Here is a 17,972-nt window from a genome sequence, read left to right as displayed (position 1 = left end):
GAAATTGAAATTTCTCATAAATAAATTAACTTAACGAGAGCAAAAATGCGAGCAAGAAGCAAGCTGAGCCACAAACTTGATATTTCTAAACAAATAATTAAATAGTATAAGACAAAACATAATTGGACTTTCTTTACACTTCCTTAACCAATTTTACAAATGCAAAATTGTCATCAGCCAAACATCATTGTAAAAGAATATGAACAATACAAAAAATTAATACTTAGAAAGAAAGAAAAGAAAAACACTAGAGAACAGTACTGAAGAAATAGAATACATTCAAGAAACCAATTTCAATACCTCGCAGAAAATACAAGCAACCAAGCCAAGTGAGGGGTAAATTTTAAGCTTAGGCAACAACTGGGGGTTCCTGCATGTTTCAAAGCAAAAAGGTTAGCTACAACAAGTGCAGCCAATAATGAACCTTATGCAGTTTCAAGTTTCAACTAGAGAGAATTTCACAGAAACTAAATATTAAATAGATTAGTTTTGTTAGTTTTGTGTCACCATCTGGTTTCTTAAAATAAGTTCTTGTAAGCACTACTCCCACCCATAAATTCCTATGCTTTATTGGCACTTTTTACTCAAGTTTTCAAAAACCAATCTAGTTTTGAAAACTTCAGTTTTTTAATTTTAGAACATGACTAGATATTCAAGTGTTTCTTTAAGATAGGTGAAAATAATAATAGAAAAATTGTGAAGAAACAAACATAAATTTCAAAAACAAAAGTTTTAAAATAAAATAGTTACCAAATGAGATCTTAGGTTAATTTTTTTATTAGCTATTATTTTTTTTAATCTTGATAGTCTTTGAAGATTTGTTTGAATTGAAAATGCTCAGAAATAGATCTTAGTTAGGTTAATCTAGTTTGTTTTTCTTTATGACTCGAAAAAACCTAGGTTCTTTGACGGAGACATGAACCAAGTGAGGTTTTAGAGAGCTCTCTTCTTTTGGAAAAATTCCTTTTATAGGCATGGTTTTGGCTAATCCATAAAACAAAAAAACTAGAAAAATATATTCAAGTAACTAATTTAGAAAAACTGTTGTTCCTACGCTTGTTTTTAGTTACTCACAGCAAAGTTATTTTCCGAAGAATATCAACTTTTAAGTTGTCGTAGAAAAGGGTTTCATTTCTAAAACGCACCTTTGAAATTAAGTTTGACATAGCCAAATGGAACTTTTCTCTGGTCTTTGTACCTGCTGCTTGCCCTGCTTTAGCGACCTTGCCAAAAGCGCCATTTAGCCATGCAGCACTTGCTGTCACATACCTGTTCAAAGCCAAGAGGGAGTGAAACAATTAATTCACTTCCGTCTGTTGTCATAACTGCTTAATTCAGAATGAATAGTAGAACCATTGTAATTTATTTGGATAAAGCCATTGTAATTTATTTGGATAAAGAAATATATGACCATGTCGATGCAAAGTTCTCAAGAAGTTGAAACACTAGGGAGCTGTTCTAGAAAACTAGTTTTCTGCTTTTCTAGCTAGGAGTGGAGAATATTCAAGTTCTAAAATTTGAAGATAGCAGAAGGGAAGTAAAAATTTCTTAAGGGACGAGCTAAAAGAAAAGAGCAGTGCAAATGAAAAAGACAACGAATGTTTCCTCAAGAATGATGATTCATACTTGCTTGTTTTGACAGCAGAGCCTGTATCATTGAGTTTCCTCTCAGCTGCAAAGATTGCAGCCATTGTTTTATCTGAAACATGAAGCTTTTGATCCACAGACTTGACTTTCTCGTTAACCGCTGATATCCCAACTGTTAATTTCTCCGTGAGCCCAACCCTTCTGTCGAAGGATAATACTTTTGCAGATGCACTGGCTGTTAACCGGTGCTTTTCGTCAAATGCTTTTGCCTTGTTCATGGCGTCATGTCCAATTGCTGAACCTTTAGCAAGCACAGTTGCGACTACTTCCTGTGCTCTATTAACATACATTTTTCCACTGCTAGGCTGGCTCGCAGAATCCTAGTAAATACAAAAAGATTTAAGGTGCGAAAAAAAAAAAAAAGAAAAGGTGCCTCACTATACACTTGTATAGTTAAATAAATCATGGAAATCAAGATCCACATGAAAACTAAAACTGTGAAACCGTTTGAAACCATTTCACCAGTTCTTCACATTACTTTAAGTAAGTGTGGTGAGGTTCATGACGGCATGCATTAAATGAAAGTTTTACTTTTCATCCATCTACATCAACTTAAGAAAATCTGAACATATCTTAATCATTTCCATTTGATGAAACTCCCAACCTTGGTTTTTCTTTAATTGTACATCAACGTGGAAGAATATGCTACACAAATACTTGATATTCATTGTTGCGATGTTGTTGAGTCACACATTGGAAAAACCAAGAGGACTCACATCCCTTATAAGATAGATGGGCTACTCCTCTCATTGCCAATTGGTTCTGAAATGGAACCACATACTATCAAATATTCATAGAGTGGGGTCAGCACATTTACCTCACGGCTAGGAGAATTATTTTCTGTAGGCGTGAGACATGCAGCATTGTCTGCAACACGTACTTCCTAAAAACATAGTAAATTTAAAATATTGAACATTTAATAAACAGCTAGATGGGCCTGGAAAAATATTCAAACACAAGAATAATACCTGTATTTCTCTTCTTGGTACATGATTTTCAGCAGGAGTTATGCTCACGATCTTATCCACAATCGTTGCTCCCTAAATAACAAACAAATAAATGGTAAAAAATGTATATAGTAGCTTATGGCATCAACCAGATATAAAGAAGGAAAGGTATATTTTCGTATTGCGGGATGAAAATATCAAATGATTCCATTATTGTGTAAAGAAATGATTATACAAAGAAAAGGTATTAGCTTCCTTCTTTTCTATAACATGTTAATTTAGTACTACTTCTCACTTATGCTTTTATTTTTAACAAAAAGTAAAGCAAGGCAGATGTTTGTTCATAAAGTTCAGTTTAATAGATACACTTTCAACTGTTACTCTCTTTTTTTTCATCCTTGCTTTCCTAGAGCTGTTTTCCACTCCAAAATAATGGACTTAAAACCAATGCTAAATAACTTGTATATATGCTAAATAACTTGCTTTTTAATATTAGTATTATTTTATTAGAAAGAGCAGAGTGTTGACCAGAAAGACAAAATGCAAAAGCAGGGTAGCTTCAACCAAAAGATCGTACATTACAGCTCTAAAGAAATTTCTCCCTTTATGTTTGAGGTTACGTGTAAAAAATTCTTCTTCTGAAGAAAAAGCGATCAACCGAGATTCTACTCATCCATCACTTTTCAATTCAATCAAAACTTGCAAGAAAATGAAGGAAATAAAAGTAAAGAGGCTATAGAACTAACTACACACTAACAATCAACATGGCTTAAATAAGAAGGTAAACATAGCTAAATGTTCAATCAAACTTCAACATAACGCTCTTTGACATTCGTTGTAAAAATCACAAATTCAACAAACACGTAAGGATAACTGACTTCATGGATATGAAAGAGATCGAGATAGATAATGAAATACCGATAACAACAAGGCAATTTCAAGAGCTTTAGGATCTGTAAATGTAACAAACGCAGTCTTGGATTCCCCTTGTTCACTGCAGCAAGAAGAATAAATTAGAATAAACAATCTCAGGACGGGTGTGCTTCCTTAATTAATTATTTGTCAGCTATAACAATTACAAACCTCACAATTAAAAAACAAAAAGAAAAAAGAAAAATGAAAGAGAAAGCCACAAAACCCACATGCTTAAACAGTAGGAAAGCTAAAACTAAATCATCAAAATGAATGAATGAATGAATGAATGAAGCAAGCCCATGTTTGGTTTAGTTCACCACTTTTTGCAATTGTGTTGAGAGTAACATAAGTTAATAATTAGTTACCATTGAATCTCTATGTGCTCAATTTCTCCAGAGAAGGAGAAGAACTCGTGAATCTCCCTCTCAGTAGCTAGATCCGAAACGTGCTTGACTTGAACCGTCCGAGTCTGAGACTGAACAGAAGAAATGAAGATGAAAAAAAAAGAAAAAGAAAAACAAAAGAAAAATTGAAGTTGATAACGGAAATCAGAGAGCAGAAATTGAAAGAAGGAAGTGGGAATTGAGGGATTTGTTACCTGCATAGCTCTGATGAAAATTATGGAAGATTTCGAAGAATTTCTTGTAGAGAGAAAGAGAGAGGAAGTTTGTACAGGTTGGAGCTTTGGAGGAAATTTGAAAGAAACTAAGAGCACCAGACAAAGCGTGGGAGAGATAAAAAGTAGGACGATTAGTATGTCAGGAAACTCCGCTTTCCAATTTTGCCCTTTCACTTTTTCCTTTTTTCTTTTTTAATATAATACAATCAACCAAAATATTACAAAAAACATATTTCAAAAATTTACATCTCTTTTAATATAAAGCTTCGAGGTATTCACTAGATGAAAACATGACTTGAAATCTCTCAAAAAAAAAGACAATATTCATTTAAAGAAATTATTATAAAGATGGTTAATACATTAGGTAATAGTTATATCAACAAGAAAATAAATAAATGACTTTAGACATCGTCAATGTGTAAGTCAAGACCCATAATTTATAAGAAAAAATAATTTTTTAAAAAATAAAAGAAAGTCAAAATAGCTGAGGGAGGATGTTATTTATGATAGAAAAAACACCATACATTTGAGTCCATATGCATTAAATTAATAATAACCATACATTAAAATACCCAATTTGTTGGTGCAAATTTGAGAATGGTTTTGAAATCATAGTTTAATTACTATTATTGTATTTGAAAAAGAGAAAAGAAAGGAAAAGAAAAAAAAAAGGAATGAAATGGTAGAATGGTAAATAGAGAAGAAAGGGAGGGGGCAGGAGGGGGATAGAGAGAAATGTTATATTGGTGAAGGAGAGAAGTTTGACCGCCGAATAAGACCTTGTTTGGACTAATAAAAGTAGAGTAGAGAGAGGCCTTGATTTGAATTTACCACTTCCCACCCACTTCAAAATAATACTTCCAAACCTTTTTAACCCATACAAATTCTAATACAATTAATTAATTCATTCATTCATTCATTCTTTTTCAAATTAAAAATTAAAAAGTTAAAACTTAGAATGATTAATTTTACCTTTTCTTTATTGTCTTATTGAATATAATCTTTCTTTAAGGACTGAATTTTGTTAAATTGAAGACTTAACAAAGCCACTGGTTTAAACTTTAAAGTGGACTGTATGTAGTGAAGGTAGCGTTTGTGTGGATTCCGTCTTCTAAAGAAACTGAAGTCGTTTGCCTTTTTTCTTTTAATAATTCCTTTAGATTCTCTATTTTTTTATTTAAATAAAATTATAAATATTTTTGAAATTTGATGCATTGAGGGAGGTTTTAAAAGGAAACTTAACAAAATATCAAACTATTTACGGCGTCTGTAACAAATCTCATAAAGTTTGCTATTTTTTAAATATTACAAATTTGTCCTTCACGATTTGTCTGTCATTTCTTTCATCGTCTTCTTATTCGATTTCTTTCATCGTTTTTCTCTTTTCCTCTTCTTTTTTCTACGATTTCTTTCCATCATCTTTCTTATTTTTCAATTGTTTTTTTATGTCGTTCAATCTTTCCATCGTATTTTAATTTTTCCATCGTCTTTCTTCTTTTTTTATGCGTTTATATTTGGGTAACCAAATCTAAACGACTGTGTATAAGACAAAAAATCTTGTAGACAAATGTAAATGATCGTGTAAAAAAAATAAAAGATTGTGTATAAAGAATCTTGAAAAAAAATCATTTAGATTGGAGTAGCCAAATGTAAACGATTCGTGTAAAAAAATAAAAGATTGTGTATAAAGAATCTAAAAAAAATCAAATGTAAATGATCATTTAAAAAAGTAGACGACTGTGTAAAGAAATCTAAACGATCGTGTACAAAAGAATTAAAAAAATCGTGTACCAAATTTAAAAAAAAAATCATTTAGATTTGGGTCCCCAAATCTAAACCATCGAATAACAAAATTATTAAACGATGGAATTAAAAAAATAAATTGTAGCTCATATCTAAACGATCACGTATAAATTATAACCATATTTAAACGATGACGTATATATTGAAGCATATCTAATCGCGTATAAATTGTAGCCATATCTAAACGATGACAAATATATTACGTGCGCGTTATTGATGGCGTGGTTGACGAGACATTTTTGATATTTTACACGGTAGACCTATGAGCTTTTCCGTTTTTGAAATTGTTCTATAGAGTGTAAATATTTTACCATTTTTTTTTATATTTTTGAAAAGATCTCATTTTAAAAAACAATAATAAACTAATTTATGTTGTTTAACAATCTGAAGTTTGGATGATTTTTTTTAAACCAATAATTTTGAAGTTCTCAATGGGTGATGTTTTGTTGAAAGAAAATAATGGAAAGATAAATATAAATGTCATAGGATATGTGCATTTTGAAGGAGGATAGTTGATTTTAGGGTTAAAAGTATTTGCAAAAGTAAAGGGGTGAGTGAACAAATTACAAAACCTAAAATGTAATTTAAAAAATGAAACAATTAACTAAATATAGAAAAAAAGAAACTAAACTAAAGGGGTTTTGTTGATTTTACTGTCTAGTTTTAATATTTTGTTATTTTTTAAAATGTCTCTACTTAACATTCACCATACTCAAATTAAATTTGAGAGAGGTTTTGAAAAAGTTGAGTTACAAAATATTTTCGGATATAAGTGTTTGTAAATTTATTAAAATAAAAAATAAAAAAAAACTAATTTCAATAAATTAAAAGAAGGCAAACATCTTATAGTTTCTTTCGATCATGGAAACCATACAAACACTACGTCCACTTCAGTTCACTCACACCTCTCTACATGTCTTTATGTTGTTTTGTTTAGTACATTTTCAAATTTGACAAAAAATCAATCTTTAAACGTCTTACTTGTATGTATTTTTGTTTTTTTTTTTTTGTGTCCATTTTGTTTTTATGCTCCAAAGTCAAATTTTAAAACAAATACATTGGCATCTCATGAGTAAAAAAAAGAGAAGAGTTGGAAATTGATCACAATGCATAATTCCACTGTGATTTGATATCAAAGTTGTAAAGATTCAAGACATTAACACAAAAAGAAGAAAAAAAAAGTCAGATGAAGAATTTTAGAATATAAAAAAATAAAATACGAAATCAAAAAGTTTAATGATAGTGGGACTGTAAATTAAAACGATTGAAGCAAGATATTGCATACTTCAGTAAAAGACACTTGAGGACTTGGATGACCCCAAAATTCTACTCTTGACACTCTCTAAAGAAAGAAAAACAACCATGAAAAGGAAGAAAGGTACAATACACTCCTAACTTGAATGAATTAGAACTTTATATATTAGGGATGAAATTACAAAAATCTACATTAGGATGAAAACTCCAAACTCTTTTAAGTAAAACAAGACATCAGAAGAACAATCTTTCTTAAATAAACATTGGTTTAATATAGATTCCACTAAATCATATCCTTAAAAGAGTACTCTCGATGAATTTAAGCAACTTGCAATATAATTTATAGCAAGAATAGAACAATTGGGGAACTAGAGTGAGAGCATTATTATTATGATAATAAGGACTTACACTTCCCAACAAAGTGATAATGCCGTTAAAATGGTAAATGTAACCATTGACATCTTTAAGGAACTCATATTCCTGACATCGTGTAAACATAAATAGTTACTACATCAACTTATGCTACTAAGAGAAGTCATTTGGTCTCAATTGATTGTCAAACCCTTGAAGAGAAGTGGTAATAATTGATCAAATACTCTAGGAGTGACTAAATCACTCACATGTATAAATGGCAACCGAAAATAAAATACTTCTATGTAGCCCACTAGTTACCTAATTAAAATATATGAAGGAGTAAAAAAAATATTTTTTTAAAAAAAATAAATTTCAATTTTTTTACATATGATAAATGATGAAAAATGAGTGGCTAATTCTATCCTATTTAAGATCAAGGGTAAAGATTATAATTGTTTGTGATATAAAAATCTTGAAAACGAATTGTTTAAAGGGAGATGGAAATGTTTGAGGGATTTGAGGAGGACCTTTTATTTAAATATAGTAAATAAGGAAAATATTTAGATATATATGGTTGTTTTGAAAATATTTATTATATTATTGTAGTTTTTAATAGGTCGGGTGTTATATTTTTTTAAAAAAAAAACAAACAAAGGTCACACCAGACCTACCTTTATTTAAAAAATAAAACAAAGGTCTGGAGACCAAACCTTACTGAAGATGGAAAAAAAAAGAACAAGACAAGACCTACCGGTGTTGAAAAAAAAAAAAGAATCTGAATCTCCCGCTTGCTTCTTCCTGGGCGCCTCTGCCTTCTTCGCTTACGTGAATGGTCTTTCACGACCATTTCATAAAAAAAGTACCCGTGATCATTTTTCTTTCTTTAAATCTCCTTCCAATTTTCTTCTTTCCCACGTATTTTCTCTATCTCTTCTCAATTTTCTTCTTTCCCACATATTTTCTTTTCTTTCGAATTAACCACTACTTATATTCTTCTTTTTTCACAAAAAATATTCTTTCTTTTTCTTTCCAATGAAGAACGAGATCTTCCTTATCGGTGACAGAGTATGTTTTTCTTTAATTTTATTATCGTTATTATTTAATTAATTAAGCTTTATATCTAATTAATTAAGCTTTGTTAAATTTTATTAGTTATGTTAAACATTAAATTTGGTTAGTTTTGTTGTTAAATAATTAAAGATAAATTTGTTGTAATTGTTTTAATTTTTGTTAGATTTTGTTAAATTTAAGGGATTTAGATTTATGTTTAATTATTAAGCATAATTTTGTAAAACATAATTTTATTAGATTTTGTTGTCAAATAATCAAAGATAATTGTGTTATTATTATTTTAATTATTATTAGATTTTGTTAAATGTAAAAGGTTTAGATTTATATTTAATTAATTAAGTATAACTTTGTTGAATTTTATTAGTTTTGTAAGTTAGATTTTGTTAGATAGTATAAATGATTTTAGAAATCTTAAATATTTGAAAATTGAACTAAATAATCTATTATTCTATTATGCATAAGCTTATTGTGTACGAAATGAAAATATAAAATAAATTTTAATTTATGAGTATAGTTATATTAATAAATAGTAACTAAGATTGTTTTATATTTTTATAATATATTGTTCGTTTTTTCTACAGACAAAATTTTGGAATTTATGTTGTTTATGAATGATAATATGATTGATAATATGATTGATGGTATTGATGAAATCGATTATGACCAACCAGCTTGTGGAGGTTTTACCATAAGTGTAAATAATGGAATTGTCTTTGAACAATTTATTGAAATTGTAGGATCATCAGTTGGTATATACACGCATAAGTGATATAGAAATTATCCCATCAGTATGCAATACTGAGCCACTTCTACATAACATTGACTTGGGAGTTACAGATTGGTTCGACAGGGTTGCACATTTAATGGTGCGATGGCGATCTCATAGAAGATTTATGACAATAGGGGTTTCGATTCAGCAATTTGATATGGATGTGACTCAAGAATACATCCATTGGTATAATAATATTACGAGGCTCTACATCACTCAACCAAGAGTAGCCGTGGGTCATCTGGTACATATTTAAATATTGTATAATTACTTAAATTATTTATTCAATTAAATATTTCTAATTTTTTTTTACAATTTACAGAGATCGAACAACGCAAGACTTCGTGATGTAGCAGATGATCCACAACAAGTCCTTGATATACGTAATAATAATGAGAGGTACATGGAGGAGATACATAATATGTACGATCTACCTATTGTACCTCCACCAGTTCATAGGGGACGTGTTCGAGTGGAAGAAACTGAACCCGATGAAGTTTACCATAATGTGGAAGAAGTGCCTCCTACGACACAGACACAGAGCCAAACTGGTTATGGTAGTCCGATGACGATGATGCCAACATTTGGAGCAGGATATTGTGATTCTGAGGTCGGTACAGGATATTATGATGTAGGGGTCGGTCAATCGTCTTCATACATGGATGCCAGTCCATCAACTTACATGCATGGACACAGACGTGGCTATGGGGAATGTAATGAATATCTGTATCATGAAGCAGCCGCAGATGTATCAGATCGACAAGAGTACCAACAAGAACCAGATAACCAAAAGGATCGAGAACAACATAGAGTTCAGAGTCAACGTCGATAACCAGTTCGAAATCGACGATGTCTGGGTTGTGGAACACATCGATTTTCTTTTATCAATCAAATAAACGTAATTTGGTTATTAAAAATTATTTTAATTTACATTTAATTTTTTAATTACGCATCATTATTAAAAACAATTAATCTAATTATTTAATTATTTAGAAATATTCATATAAATTTTAATATTGAAAAACAATAACAAAATTAATTTTTTTTGACAAAACTATTAAAATGAATACAAAGGGAGACAAAAAATTTGAATTAAAAAAAGTATTACCAACGTCTTGGGTTGGAGAGAGAAAATATCTTGGATTCAACCCAAGACATTGGAGAGAAAAACTAAAATTACCACATTCTTCTAAATATTTTCAAAACTACAATATATCAATATTATTTTCTAAAACTACGATATTTGTTCAAATTTTCATTTGAAGATGCCAAAGTATGTTTAATTGCTTGCTATTTTAAACATTACCGCAGATCCAAATAGAGTAATTTAAACTAAAGAAACCCCTAAAATTTACCAATTCCAATTTTTAATTTTCAAAAATACTTTTTTCTTATTAAATATCTTTTCAAATTTCAAATTTCAAATTTTAATTTTTTAAAAATGTATATATTAACAAAATATGTTATTTAATATTTAAATCTCCAAATTCCAATTTTCAAAAATATCTTTACTTATTAAATATATTTCCAAATTCTAATTTTCAATTTTCAAAAATATCTTTCCAAATTAGATATCTTATTAAATATGTTATTAAAAAAATATAATATCTAATTTTAGAATTATTCTTTTCATATCTTTTTCATTTTGATTCTAAAAAAAATTAGATATCGGTGGATTGTAAACATTTGTTTAATATATTTTTTAATAACATATTTTTGTTAATATATATTTCTTTTAAAAGAATTGAAGATTAGAATTTGGAATTTGGAAAAATATTTTCAGAAATTGGAATTTAAAATTTGGAAAGATATTTTTTAAAATTGAAAATTAGAATTTGGAAATATATTTAATACAGAAAGATATTTCTGAAAATTGAAATTTGGAGATTTAAATATTTAATAACATATTTTGTTAATATATATATTTTTTAAAAAAATTGGAGATTGAAAATTGAAATTTGAAAAGATATTTTGAAAATTGGAAATTGGAATTTGAAAAAATATATAATAAGAAAGATATTTCTGAAAATTAGAATTTAGATATTTGAATATTTGATCTTTAAAAGAAAAAGAAAGTAATGCGTGGACCCCATCCACGACTTCCAAGCAAAGTCTGTGTATGGGGTAGTACACGACATCGCCCAAATTATCTATTTTTGTCAATAGTTTCCCTTCTACCCTATTTTTGACATTATTTTTAGAAAACACGTTATTTTAAAAAAACATCCCTTCTATATATACACTTCAGAGACTAAGATAGCATAAATGCATAGATTAACGGTTCGGTTTTTATTTTGAAGGCAAGCTCATGTTTGCTATGAAATATTTTGAGTTCAACAAATTACAGCTTAGCATATTCCTAAATTAGATCTTAAATCAGGGACTAAAATAGCCTAAATGCATAGATTGCTTAACTTAATTGAACAAAAATATGTTCAGTTATTATTGTATGTTTGAGACCTTCACAATCCATCAAATATTGTTGGTCAAATCAAACTCGTTGTCACCTCAAAACAACCCAAATCAGCTTCTATATGGTTCAATCATCGTATAATAAGACCTTAAAAATACTCAACATTCATGAAAATGAAACACTCAACATTATTTCAACAATCCATCAATATTGGATAGAGCTAGCTTGTGCATATTTTGATTATTTTTGCAAGAAAATTACTGGTCGTATTTTTATTATTTCCACTAGAAAATTACCAGATTCTACTATAATTATCCATTCAAATGTCTTGTCTTCCTTATCCAACGCTATGAACAATTAAATATGAAGGTCTTTTTGACTGATCAACGAGTTGAAGTTCAAGGTTCATGTTGGTGGAAGTTTGGGGGCAATACCCTTCAAACTCATTCAGAATTTGTATACAGCCTGTGTGATTATTTATGATTATGATTCTAAAGCTTAAAGATACAATATATAAACTCTCTAATTTGAAGATGTCGTTTTGTACTCTTCAATATGCTCTTTAATAATATCGTTCTCTTTCTTGCTCTATAGACGTAGTTAATACATTGTTTGTGAACCAAGTACATTTGTGTGTTGATCTCGCTTTAGGTTTCTTCTGCTTCTTACTTCTTGATTTCGTAAGATTATCCTTTATGTCAGAGAACTCAAAGTTATATTGGTATGTATTTCAAATTTTCTATCAAAATTTGGAGAACTGCAAAAATCCATTTAGAGTTTCCTTCATCTCCATGACATTTTTTCTCATAAAATCTTTCTCACCAGTAAATTATGGGAACCTGACTTTCTTCATTGAACTCGATGCAAACTTTGACATTGCAGTCTGCAATTTAAAACATGAACATTCATCGATGTCCCAACGATTTCAAGAATTATTTGCAAGACATCAATGTTAACACTAGTAAGAAAAAATGACATTTCAAAATTTCCCGACTCGATGAACTGGCATTGAAAACTCCAAAAACTTCTTTGAGCTCATGATGAGAAAATGATGATAAGATTATTCTTTTGATTTTTGTTTTATGAAAATAAAGACATATCGAGAATCGGTGAACAAATTCAAGGGCATACAAAAGAAGTAAGCCCACAAAAGCCTTCGACTTTTTGAAGTAAGAGGAACATACCTCGACAAGGACCAAACATTACAAGAGGCCTACCACTGTATTTTTCTCACCCTCAAAGATCTTATAACAAAGCATACTCCGCTGCATACCAAAAATGATCTTTCTCAATAAAAAGCAAATGGAGGAGGAACTCCCTGATCAAGTCTCGCAACCCTTGACAAGCAAGCACAAAACGATTTTTTTAAGAAAAATCTACTCTGTTATATTCTTATGGCTTATTCTTCCAGCTACTTCCTTCATTGCAATGTCTATAAAGTCATTCCGTCGACCATCATCGTCAATAAGAATTAGGCAGGTTTAAGGCTGAGAATTAGTTCCTCTTAATAGTGCCCAATCATCTTTTTCCTGAAAATTGACAAGAAAATATCGATTTTCCACTTGGTTCTAAGATATTACGAGACAAAGTTTGACAAAATGCTCTAAAGATATGCTAAAAAATCAACACAGACAAACAATTTTGTTTGAACTCTTAACCTTATGCCATCAACAAGATATAAAAAATGTAAGAGAACTCATAAAATAAGAGACTAAATGAGTAACCAAACCTTATGAATGAGACTCCTAAACCTTAGGAACGAGACTCCTCGATTACAGAACAAGTGCCAAATCAGCATCAAAGTATGAAGAGAAGATAAATACTCACCTGAATCTTTCAAAATCCCCATGAAATGCTTTGAAAACGCGGTCAACCTTGTTGCATTGTCAGCAAGGAGGAGCATGCAATAAGTCTTCTTGCTTCTAATTTGAAGACAATATTCTATTTTTCCTTTTTCCTTCCTCCAACTTTCTAACAGTTCATGTAGAAATGAATAAATAAAATTACATCTTGCAAACCCCTATGCAACATGAAAGAAATAGTACATTTTGAATTTATTGAACAGGAATCACTTTAAATTCAAATTAAATTCTTCATATGTGCATTTTTATCTTAGCAGATTTCATGCATAATCAAAATTTGCATTAATATTTTAGGGTTCAAGGTTGTGACATTCTAAAGCAAGAAAGTCCTACATCAAAAGAATAATTGTTGATTGAATTCAATTAGATAATGCAAGAAAAAGATCAAAGAAATAGTCTTAAAACCTAATCAAGAATCACTAATTTATGCAACTTAATTCAAACAGTTTTGCATAACGCTATTTGAATTATGCAAACAAGAATGCAAGTCTTAGGAGCTGTAAATCGATTTAACACAAAATCCATTAAAGATAAAGCATAGAATCCAATCAAGAAAGCATCTAATTCAATAATTAAAACATGGATTCTCAAGAAAATCAACTCTAAATCCCTATTCTCAAGGAAAGTTACCTCTAGTTTTTCATTCTTCTTGGGAAAGCTTCAAGAATCACGATGAATTTCAAAAGCCAATTTCAAAGAGATTGAGAGAATTTTTATTGAATTTTAAGAGAGAATTACAGTGTTCTAATGAAAACCGATAACTTATGTCAGAAATCTGGAAAAATAGGCGAGGCATGCACCTATCTTTTTTCTCGGAAAGTTACATCGCGCAGTGGTGTTGGGTGAAATTTTCGTAGCGCAGCGGCGCACCAAGATTGCGCGATGGCACCCTTCAAGGGCTCTCGGATCTTCAGCGCACTGGTGAGAGCAGCTGTACTCCAGGGGCAATTTCATAATTATGTTCAACTTTCATCATTTTGTGCTCTTTTGCTCGGTATTGGGTCATTTTTGCACTGTTTGACTATTTTGCCCCTCTTAATGCATATTTCCTACCAAACACAAGGGAATTGATGCATAATTTTTGCTATTCTAGAATATTTTAACATACAAAATATATAGCACTTTTATGGTGCTATCAGTAACCAAAAATTTTGTTAATTACAATGCTATGGAACGAGAGATTATAAGATAAATTTCAGAGTAAAGATACTACTTACTATTTGAAGGAATTCAGCCCCTACAACAAACATATCTCACTCGCACTTTCTCTTGTATGTGCTCTTCAATAACATGCGAGCATCAGCCTTCTTCCCAGGTGCAGCAAATGTAGAACTAATGCAAGCCAGAGTACTTTCACTTGGAACAAACCCTCGATCATTCATCTCAATGAATAATCTTTTCGCCTCAGCTCGGGATGATATTTTTAGTGTCCTACCCAGATCTGGCATTTTCAACAGATTGCACCACCCACAGATCAGTATGTCATATGTGGTAGAAGTGGGCGATACACCTTTTGTCTGCATCTCATTCATGAGCTCATTAGCTTGTTTCATTTTTCCCATCTTAGAAAAATAGCCAATGAGCATATTATACGCTCTTGGTTTTGGAATAAATCCTTTAATTACCATCTCACAATAGATTCTTAAACATTCCTTTGTATTTCCGACCTTGCAATGGCCGCACATCAAAGTTTCATAGGTACAAGCATTAGGAACTAAGCCCCTTTTCTTTATCTCACTAAGTAGGTCATCTGCCTCGTGTATTAACCCAGCTTTAGAGAGACCACCTAATAGAAGATTGTAAGTTTCAATATTGGGAGAAACTCTTTCAGACAACATTGTTGAATAAGTCATAAAAGCTCTCTTTAGATGGCTGCTAATGCAGTATCCATGAATCAGGGCATTGTACGTTGTGGTGTCTGCTATAAATCCTCTTTCCTCCATATCTTTCAACACTGCAGTTGCCTTTCTAGTCATTCCTAGTTTGCATAAGTTGCTTATGAGGATATTGTAAACATCCTTATCGACTTTAAGGTGCATATTAACAAGCAACTCATGGGTCTGTAAAATAGTGTCAGCTCTTCTACTCTTTGAGGATATATTGAGTAAAATTCTATAAGTAGTGGATGTGGGGTACAAACCCATCAAACCCATTTCTTTTAAAATATCAATTGCATTTTCCATCCTTCCAGCTTCACAAAGACCATTAATCATAATGTTACATGTGATTGCACTTGGTACCAACTTTCTGCTTTTCATCTCATTCCACAACTCCAGGGCACTTTTCCAGTTCCCCTTCTTAAAATAACCATTTATCATGGTATTGTACGTTGCCAAGTCTGGAGATAAACCCATCTCCCTCATTGTTGAGTAAATTGATCCTGTATCACATTTCCCAAGCTTGAACAAACCATTAATTAACACATTGAAAGTAACAATATCAAACACCACATTCTTGGAAGTCATTTCCTGAGCCAGGTTAAGAGCAGATGATACTTTCCCAGACTTCAAGAACCCATCCATCAAATTTGTGTAGTTGACTAGGTCGGGTTTTAATCCTCCAGATGCCATTTTTGCAACAAGTTCCTCAGCTTCCTCCATCCTTCCACTTCTTTTCATGTTGTTCACAAACGCATCCAGTATGAAAACATTATCCTTCAATCCCCCCTGTTTCATTTTGCTATAAAGATCAAGGGCAATATCTTGCCAACCAGCCTTGAAGGAACCATCAAGTAGAATTGCATATGTATATATATTTGGCATGGCATTTTTGTGAACCATTTTTCTCAATACTTTAAATGCGTCATGAAGCAGTCCTTTCTTCACATACCCATTGATCATAGATGAATAGGTGATGACATTAGGGACACAATCTTTCTCCTCCATCTCATGCAGTGCAGATTCAGCACCATTTATGTCTTCTAGCTTGCAACGGCCATCAATTAAGGCAGAATATGTGATATAGTTTGGAACAAGATTAAGTTGATATAAGTTGCAGAATAGATACTCGGCCTCTTTTATTTGTCCATTCTTGAAGAATCCATCAATCAGAACAGTACATGCTATTACATCAAAGTTATTCCCACGCACAATCATACAACCTAGCGTCATTAATGCTTCTGCAACTTTTCCAGCCTTAAACAATGCATCAAGTAGAATAGTATATGAGACATTATTTAGATTCATACCCATCTTTCCCATCTCTCTCAAAAGCAGTTTTCCTTCAGACAACTTTCCATGCTTACAAAGACCATATAAAATGGAACCATAAGTAACTACATCAGGGAAGATTCCACTTCCAACCATTTCCTCATACAAAGTAAGTGCTTCTTCGAGCCCATTCTGTTAACAGTAAGGATCAACATATTACAGAAAGTTCTCCTAAATAGCAGATGTTTCAACAAGTAAAAGTAATTACAAGAAGAGTGATACCTGTCTAGCATTTCTTGTTCTGTTCACGTCAATCAATTTCTCATCAGAATCCTATCGTTATTACAAAACAGATATGTTAGTCAATAAATCAGGGCTGTTTTATGAAAAAATTTATAGAAGGGAGAACTATAACATAAGAAAGAAAACACAAAGTCAAACAAAGCTTAACCGTGAGGCACACAAGTACATAAAGAAATTAATCTTTTTGAACGTAAAATAGACCCAAAACAATACTATAAATGCAAAAGTTAACTCTTGTTGAACTTTGTTCACGATTAATCAATACTAGCCACAATCTGGCAGATTCTTCACTACATACATTCACTAAGAAATTAAAAAGTAAACTACTTTCTTATTTCTAGTAAATCCGAAAAAGGGATAACATGATAACCAAAAAGCAGAGGAATGCATATAAGACCAAGAAATGAAGAAAGAGAGCAACAATTTTTCCATTCTAGAAAGCATAAATGAAACAGAAAGCATGTCAGGCAGCAGAACAGTCAAAATGAAACAGAAATACTTGGGGAGGAAATTCGCAACCGATTCCATCAACTTCAAATGCTTCTCCATCTCCAGCTTGGCAAGAAGATGCTGCACGGCTGTAGGTGTGGAAGTGGAACAGAAGGGTCTGCCCAACAGAGATGGATTTGGGGTTCGAGCTGAGGGGTAAAATCCATGGTATGCTGCGCCCATAGGGTTCTTGAGGGCTCGATTGAGGAGAAGGCGAGAGAAGGGCAATCCTACTGATCTCTTCGCCATTGATATTGGCTAGTGCTTAGAACTCTAACCCCAACACGGAGAAGAAGACGGGCAAATTTGAAGGAAATTGATAAAAATGACCCATTTTTGTTTTTATTTGTGAAAATGGGTCTACTTTTAAAAAAGTT

At 31.3% G+C, this 17,972-nt stretch overlaps 2 protein-coding genes across 7 annotated transcripts; both read right to left on the bottom strand.

The window, feature by feature from the left end:
- Nucleotides 1-107: 107 nt before the first annotated feature.
- Nucleotides 108-4,251, bottom strand: LOC103501087 (binding partner of ACD11 1-like). Of its 2 annotated transcripts, XM_008464582.3 has the most exons (8): nucleotides 4,108-4,251; nucleotides 3,875-3,984; nucleotides 3,513-3,588; nucleotides 2,616-2,687; nucleotides 2,465-2,530; nucleotides 1,627-1,967; nucleotides 1,146-1,269; nucleotides 108-370 (listed from the first exon to the last, which is right to left on the bottom strand). In XM_008464582.3, exons 1-8 carry the CDS (start codon nucleotides 4,111-4,113, stop codon nucleotides 350-352), a joined length of 816 nt encoding a protein of 271 aa, XP_008462804.2. In that variant the 5' UTR covers nucleotides 4,114-4,251; the 3' UTR covers nucleotides 108-349. The 2 variants fall into 2 exon arrangements, with proteins under 2 accessions (XP_008462804.2, XP_050935368.1); XM_051079411.1 differs by having other exon boundaries at nucleotides 108-1,269.
- An 8,064-nt stretch (nucleotides 4,252-12,315) lies between these two features.
- Nucleotides 12,316-17,966, bottom strand: LOC103501086 (pentatricopeptide repeat-containing protein At5g14770, mitochondrial). Of its 5 annotated transcripts, XR_007815475.1 has the most exons (7): nucleotides 17,626-17,966; nucleotides 17,086-17,136; nucleotides 14,872-16,995; nucleotides 14,455-14,703; nucleotides 13,620-13,763; nucleotides 12,977-13,321; nucleotides 12,316-12,675 (listed from the first exon to the last, which is right to left on the bottom strand). XR_007815475.1 is itself a non-coding variant. In XM_051079310.1 (4 exons), exons 1-3 carry the CDS (start codon nucleotides 17,842-17,844, stop codon nucleotides 14,908-14,910), a joined length of 2,358 nt encoding a protein of 785 aa, XP_050935267.1. In that variant the 5' UTR covers nucleotides 17,845-17,966; the 3' UTR covers nucleotides 13,619-14,703; nucleotides 14,872-14,907. The 5 variants fall into 5 exon arrangements, 1 of the variants encoding a protein (XP_050935267.1); XR_007815477.1 differs by lacking the exon at nucleotides 12,316-12,675 and having other exon boundaries at nucleotides 12,834-13,321; nucleotides 13,620-13,812; XR_007815474.1 differs by lacking the exon at nucleotides 12,316-12,675 and having other exon boundaries at nucleotides 12,834-13,321.
- Nucleotides 17,967-17,972: the final 6 nt, after the last annotated feature.

The sequence above is a fragment of the Cucumis melo genome, chromosome 11 (genome assembly GCF_025177605.1).
Source record: "Cucumis melo cultivar AY chromosome 11, USDA_Cmelo_AY_1.0, whole genome shotgun sequence".
In the NCBI taxonomy this organism is placed as follows: domain Eukaryota; kingdom Viridiplantae; phylum Streptophyta; class Magnoliopsida; order Cucurbitales; family Cucurbitaceae; genus Cucumis; species Cucumis melo.
Note: the sequence above shows the minus strand (reverse complement) of the source record. Positions and strands in the feature narration are given on the sequence as shown.

Bases quoted from the DNA above. Each gene is read 5' to 3' on its own strand.
- LOC103501086 (XM_051079310.1), bottom strand. From the start codon at position 17,844: ATGGCGAAGAGATCAGTAGGATTGCCCTTCTCTCGCCTTCTCCTCAAT. The intron at 17,137-17,625 runs GTTGCGAATTTC...TAATAACGATAG, and splicing joins ATTTGAAGTTGATGGAATCG to GATTCTGATGAGAAATTGAT. The intron at 16,996-17,085 runs GTATCACTCTTC...TACTGTTAACAG, and splicing joins GAACAAGAAATGCTAGACAG to AATGGGCTCGAAGAAGCACT.
- LOC103501087 (XM_051079411.1), bottom strand. The intron at 2,531-2,615 runs GTATTATTCTTG...CTATGTTTTTAG, and splicing joins TACCAAGAAGAGAAATACAG to GAAGTACGTGTTGCAGACAA. The intron at 1,270-1,626 runs GTATGAATCATC...GGCTTTGAACAG, and splicing joins TCTGCTGTCAAAACAAGCAA to GTATGTGACAGCAAGTGCTG.